The sequence below is a fragment of the Mytilus galloprovincialis genome, chromosome 5, assembly GCF_965363235.1.
Source record: "Mytilus galloprovincialis chromosome 5, xbMytGall1.hap1.1, whole genome shotgun sequence".
NCBI classification, from domain to species: domain Eukaryota; kingdom Metazoa; phylum Mollusca; class Bivalvia; order Mytilida; family Mytilidae; genus Mytilus; species Mytilus galloprovincialis.
This window is the reverse complement of record NC_134842.1, coordinates 20,355,004-20,362,174: the sequence shown is the minus strand read 5'-3', so window position 1 is coordinate 20,362,174 and position 7,171 is coordinate 20,355,004. Positions and strand designations below refer to the sequence as shown.

The 7,171-nt window shown below is 31.6% G+C and overlaps 1 protein-coding gene across 1 annotated transcript; it reads right to left on the bottom strand.

Annotated features, from left to right (window-relative positions):
* Positions 1-981: 981 nt before the first annotated feature.
* LOC143075364 (uncharacterized) lies at positions 982-6,261 on the bottom strand. Its single transcript, XM_076250756.1, has 6 exons — positions 5,733-6,261; positions 4,755-4,942; positions 3,789-3,855; positions 2,850-3,065; positions 2,197-2,326; positions 982-1,196 (listed from the first exon to the last, which is right to left on the bottom strand). Exons 1-6 carry the CDS (start codon positions 6,169-6,171, stop codon positions 1,001-1,003), a joined length of 1,236 nt encoding a protein of 411 aa, XP_076106871.1. The 5' UTR covers positions 6,172-6,261; the 3' UTR covers positions 982-1,000.
* Between the last annotated feature and the right edge of the window lie 910 nt (positions 6,262-7,171).

Genomic DNA, 7,171 nt, shown 5'->3' with positions numbered 1-7,171 from the left:
AATTCACCAGGAGAAAGGCTGGCTGCTTCATTAACCTGAAAGATACGAAAAACTAACATGATCCATCTATTACACCAGTACACTGTCAATTTCTTGCAAAATACCACATAAATTGGGGTCAAATGCTAATTTAATTTAGAAAGATCATATCATAAGCAACAAGTGTACTAAGTTTCAAGTTGATTGCACTTCAGCTTCATCAAAAACTGCCTTGACCAAAAACTTTAACCTGAAGTGGGCCTAACAGATGCACAGACAAACGAATGGACAGACAGACAAAGCATATGCGGCTCTTGTGCTGATATTGAACCTTGGGCTGATAATACATGTGATATGAAAAAAGCCATGTAATAATCTGATATTATTGCATGCTATACTTTTGGTTACTTTCTGTGGGAAATATTATATAGCTATGCAATAATGTAGGGTTATTGCATGAATATTGGGGAATATTGTCCCGAGTAGAATTTTATATTGCACGAGCTTGCGAGTGCAATATTTGTTCTACGAGGGACAATATTTCACAATATTCATGCAATAACTCTTTTATTGTATAGCAATATAATATTTGAAAATAAAAATTGGTTTAAACTAATATTTTGTCGTTGATGACGTTATGAATTTTTAAGATTTATTGCACGCTAACTTTTTGTTACTTTCTGTGGGAAATATTATATTGCTATACAATAATATAGGGTTATTGCATGAATATTGGGAAATATTGTCCTGAGTAGAATTTTATATTGTACGAGCTTGCGAGTGCAATATATGTTCTACGAGGGACAATATTCGACAATATTCATGCAATAACCCTTTTATTGTACAGCAATATAATATTTTAATGTAAAAATTTGTTTAAACTAAGATTTTGTCGTTAATGACGTCATGAATTTTGAAGATTTATTGCACTAGTGCAATATTAGAATTTATTGCACGCTAACTTTTGGTTACTTAATGTGGGAAATATTATATTGCTATGCAATAAAATGAGTTATTGTGCTTACTTGAAATTTTCAGGATTTGTGTTATATGTACACCAGTCAACATCTTCACATTTTTCATGACTACCAAATACATGTGGCACAATTCTTTCCAGATTACATTTGATGTCATCTTCTGTCTCTCCTCCTTTTATTGCATACATAAAACATCTCAAAATGTACTGCCTGGTTTCATCTTTCTGTAACTCCCTGTAACTGCAATATAAATTATTAAATAAATGTGCATGCATAGAACATTAAACTGCAAGTTGCAATAACTCTTTAAAAATTATGCATATCAATGAAAATAATGTAAGTATAATAAAAAGGGGCATTTTTAAAGCTCAAAATGTCAAAGTCTGGATGTTGGAATATATAAATTTTTATCAAAGAAGCCCAAGAATTAAATTTTTTATTGAATAACAAAAAATCAATTTTGGACCTTTTGGACTTCAATGTGGACCAGTTAGACAACAAAATATCAATAATCTAAATCCATGGTTAGATTCAGCATATTAAAGAACCCCATTTATTCAATTTCTGTTTAATTTTGGACCCCAATTTGGTGCATCTTAAAAACAGGGACCATAATTTAAAATCTATTGACATGTTCAGATTCAGCATATATAAAAGTATCCCTAGAATCAAAACTTCCAAAATCAATTCCAACCATCCTTTTGTTGTCATTAATCTTGTTTGCAATATCTGATAGATTTCTATTCACTTATAAATACTAAAATTATTGTGCAAAAACCAAATATGTTCAGACGACTACAACAACTTAAGGTGGTACCCAACACTTTCACTAAAATTAATTTGGCTCTTTTAATTTTCATAAAATTTTGACAAAGTATTTACGGCCCTTTGACAAAAATATAAATTTTTTAAAAATTTGAACCAACCATTTTATCATAAAAAATACACTGGTTATATAGCAGTTTGACAAACACTAATTTTGATCAATGAGAAGCTTGATATATCCTTTCCAACACAACGTAATTAAAACGTTCAGCTGATTTTACAGAGTTGTCTCCCTGTAGTATCAGGTACCACCTTAATATCAAATACGCTTATCTCGCCAAAAAATGTTTTTGCGGTCACATAAAAATCTAAATTTGTACATACAAAACTTTTTTTTAAACCACATGTCTGTATTTTTAAAGGTTTGTTCTTTGTTGTTTTTTTTCCAAAATTATTGATTAACAGAAGTATATACCTTTTAGAAATATTATGCAAGCTTGTAGATATTCCCTTTTTGACATGGTTCTGGTCGTCCTTTTTTGAAATGTTGTCAAACTCAACTTGTAGTCTTGCTGTTGTTGATGCATCATTATCTGCATGCACAACTGAAACAGAACTTGAGAATATACATAAAGGACTAAAATTTAGGACCAGAAAAAAATTGGCAATTGAAATTTTTCATTAAACATGACAAACATACCATATGGGCTTTACTCATTGTTGAAGGCCGTACCGTGACCTATAGTTGTTAATGTATGTGTCATTTTGGTCTTTTTGTGGGTCATTTGCAATCATACCACATCTTCTTCATGGTTCATGGTTCATTCTGACCTAACTTAATGTTGAATTTGTATAAAACATTCAATAGAACACCATTTCCTAACACACATAGACTTAGGAAATCTAGAGATGATCTTATGTAATTGCAACTGCATATTATAATAATTGTTGATGTAGTTTTTGATTGACCTAGAAATGACCTACTGGAACATGCTTAAGTTAGCTTATCAAAGATGTGAACCTGAATGGCATTGTCAAAATCACAAAGGCAACACTTTAGTGTAACACCTTTTGGCTTCATCATATAACAGAACTGTAATGATGCTTTATTGTAAAGATATTATTAACCTTTGATTTCACATCCATCATCTTTCAACCTGTGAGCCATTGTAACAGCCATGTCCGCCTCCATAGCTTTACTTGATCCATGCCAATTCAAATGGCAGTCATGGTCTGGAACAGTTTCTTTCCTGGATTGGTGGTACTCACAGGTCTTACATGCTTTACTACGTAATTCAAAAGACAGTACTTTCCCAGATTCTTTTCCAATGAAGGTTGAGTGTCCTGTAGAAAGTTTAAATGTAATTATTATCCCGTACAGAAATTGCTAACAAAAGCACATGAGTTTCACATGTGAAGCACATGAGATGCACGTAAGAATTGTATGCAAATAAGTTTGCTCACATGTGCAGTTAGATAGTTTATATGTGCACAAAAAAATTCCAGAACTGATTATTATAGTCCATTCTTATGTTGTACTGTAATACCACTGTTCCAGGTTAGGGTAGGGTCAGGATCCTGATAACACGTTTAACCCACCACATTATGTATGTATCATGTCTGCCCAAGCCTGTAATTCAGTGGTTATCATTGCTTATGTGTTACATATTTGTTTTTCATTCATTTTTTTAAATGAATAAGGCCATTATTTTATTAGTTTGATTTTTTTTACATTGTCATTTCAGGGCATTTTAGAACTGACTATGCGGTATAAGCTTTACTCATTGTTGAAGGCTGTAGGGTGACCAATAGATGTTAATTTCTATTTTATTTTGGTCTGTTATGGAGAGTTGTCTAATTGGCAATCATACCACATCTTCCTATATATTTTCTCAAACTCATTGCATTAATAAATCAGACATAACATATACAGTAACAAAAAAAACACCATATTTAATTACTTTGTTTTGTTTCAATAAACTGGAGGTTTAAGAGTAAATTATTGCTTGATTGCTTTGATTTTTTAAGTTTGGTTTCAACTGGTTTTACTGAAAACATCATTCTTACCAGTATTACTATTGTAATTCCACCCAGAGCCTCTCTTCTGCCAACCACCATCAAAACTAGCTTCAACCTATCAAAATATAATTTTATTTCTAGTATTATATATATATATATATATTATATCTGCCTGCATGTAAATATAATTTGAAAGAAAGTGTATCTATAGACAGACTGTAAGTCAGGGTAAATTTAATGACCATTTTATTCTTTTTATTCTTGTATAAAACATTCAATAGAACACCATTTCCTAACACACATAGACTTAGGAAATCTAGAGATGATCTTATGTAATTGCAACTGCATATTATAATAATAGTTGATGTAGTTTGATGTAGTTTTTTTGTGCACATATAAATATTTTATTCTTCCTAATTTTTTAAAAATTAATTGGTAGAAAGTTTTTTTAATGTAAAATGTTTCATTTATATAGTTATGGGAAGATGTGGTATGAGTGCCAATGAGACTTGTAACTCTCCATCCAAACAACGATTTATAAAAGTTTAAAAAAAATAAAATATACATGTATATATGAATCAATATACATGTATATGGTATATATTGGATATTTGTAGAAATAAAATATCTTAATAAAAAAGAGTAATTAAAATCAATTTTATAGTCTATATAAACTATATTATATATTAGAACAGGAACATCAAATCAGGTATATAAGTGCATACAATGTATCATAAAGGAATTCTGACTAATTTTCATAAAGTGTCCATATTTTATACCCTTTGGTCTATAGTTTTGCAGTCAATATATATATATTATATAGTAAGCTAACATGTATGAAACCTGACTGAAAACAGTTGTTAAAAGTTTGATCTTCTGTTATGCTGTAAAACAATGGTTTGGATTGGCAGAAAATACATTAAACCCCAAAAATGATGTTACACACCATGTTTCATTAAAATAAAAATTGTTTTTCTTCATTTCAAGGCATAAATTTATATTTATTAAACTTACATTATTATTGGTACTCTGTGCTTTTTCTTCTTCCTGTGCAGTTCTGCATGATGTGTTTGCAACTTCCCCAATCTGCTTACTTAACTCCTTCTCCTTCTTTCTCAGAGTGTTTTCACTGATAGATGGCAAATTACATTCAGCTAGAAAATTTTGTAGATGGGTAGGCCCTATTCCTGCATGTATCATTCCTGAAACACATAAAGATAGTAAGAAAAAAGATATATTAAAAATGCATGTAATTTTCTCTAAACATAGTTTTAGGTTAAGGTATGAGACATTTTTGAAGGTTTTTGAATATATTATAAATAGACATTTGGTGATTAATATACTTTTTGCACTGGATTTGTCATAAGGACAATTTAAGAAAAGAATAGGGTTGTCTGCATGTGCATGGTGTATACATTATTGTACATTTAGTTTCTGCTTTAATGATGGCATTGTGGTATTGGTATAAATCATTTGTATTCATGGTTAATGTTTGAAAAGAAATACATTTCATTTACCAAATCAAAGACATATTTTCTAAGTTAACCATGATTTAAAAATGTAATAAAAAAATATAGGGGGCCTGGTCCCTCCTATTATATAATAAAAATGATGCATTCTTTAAAGGGATCACTGTAGCATAACTGGAACACATGCCTCCTCTTACTGGAGCCTTAGGGGGGTGGGGTGGGGGAGGGCTTATAAAATTTTGCATGGTTTTAATTTGCATTTAATTGCAAGCTTTAACATGTTTAAGCAGGGAGGGGATTATACAACTTACAAGTACAATACATGAGTCTACAATAGAATAGAATATTTTTATTTCCCAAATTACAGGGCCCATAAAGGGCATTAAATCAGATACTATGTATATTAAATCTGTATGAAGTACAAAGGGACTCTCTATTACTAGCTACATTTATGGAAGATTCTAGCTAAACTTGATTAGGTTTTTTATGCTAAAAATTGTATTTTTTCTAAATGTAAACCTACCTAATGCTGCTTTTGTGTTGATGTCATAACTGCCTGTTGGTCCTCTTTTTCCTGTCTGGACATCAGTGACTGTTGCACAAAGATCACATCGAATCATGATAATTCCACTTAAACCAAACAGCTTTTCTCCTACTGTATTTGACAGGTGGAGAGGGGACTTGCAGATACAGCAATACATTCCCACTGCGAGGAGATCTAATTCAACTATCCTCCTCCCCAAACCCCAAGACTGTTGTTTCCCATAAAGTGGGTCAGTGAATTCAGCCTCTGCTGCTATATCTGTGTGGTTATGAAAGTAGTTGGAGTGGTCATTGAATACTCCAACTACCTCAGGGTCCTTCTGCTTTAATTCATTTGACCATTTAAAAAAATTTGACCTCTTATTCTTTTTAACACTAGCTTTACCAAATTTGCCTGTTACATCTCTTTCCTGGTTCATTTAAGCAAAAATTTTAAACTATATATAGATTGGAATAGTACAACAATAGCCTGATCGTCTGCTCTTAGCAACAAGTAAACATTCTGATCTGGATCTTTAAAACTCTTGCATATTACATGTTATTTTAAAACGCTGCAATGAATTAGACCAAAGCACAAGAGTTATCTTTCTTAGGTGTTCTGTACCCCCTTAAGCGGTTTTTTTTGTAATATGTTCCCTTGATCCATGGCATCAACATGCTGAAACAAGTTTAAGGTTAAACCAGATTATTATTTTCCCGCTTTCGATTGCTATATTCGAAATAAAGAAAATGATCATATTTCTGTGACTATTCGGAAGACAGTATGGCGCTTAATTACGTTATATTAAGTTTTAATCACAACAACGTCGTGTAATACTTCCCGCCGTACACGACTACGCTGTCAAGAATATGCAGGTTTTTTCCACTAAGCGTTCATACTTTATATCATAAAATTCATAAGATGGTTACTCCTAAAATGGCACAACATGTGTGCTTAACATTTACGAAACGAAATTTGGACAGGACCTTTTTCATAATAAAAAATAAGATAAAAAAAAAAAGGATTCTAGCAGATTACTTTGTTAGATGTACGGCAAATACGAAAAATCTGATAGAAGTATCAAGGTGCATCTCGTTGCATTAGTTCGAAATTGCTTCATGTACTGAAAGAGGGTAGACAATATTATGTGAAAGGCCCTGCCATGGCAAAATATGAACCAACTATAAATTAAGTTGGTGGTACCATTAATTGACAACCATATAACCGTCAACAATGACAAACCCGGTATACCGAATTGTCAGCTTTGAAAGGAGTAGGTTCACTAAGACCCCTTTTTGGCCCCAAAATATAGCAGTTTTAGAAAATTGTGAAAATGTAATCTTTAAGCTATATTTTGGAAAGTAAAAAGTTTTTGACGATACAATGCACAAATATCGCGTTCTAGGATCATTAAGTCATGCTAAATTACTGGAATCTTC

Coding starts and splice junctions, on each gene's coding strand:
- LOC143075364 (XM_076250756.1), bottom strand. CDS start 6,171: ATGAACCAGGAAAGAGATGTAACAGGCAAATTTGGTAAAGCTAGTGTT. Junction 3,066..3,788: donor GAATTACAATAGTAATACTG/GTAAGAATGATG, acceptor AACTTTCTACAG/GACACTCAACCTTCATTGGA. Junction 2,327..2,849: donor TGATGGATGTGAAATCAAAG/GTTAATAATATC, acceptor GTTCTGTTTCAG/TTGTGCATGCAGATAATGAT.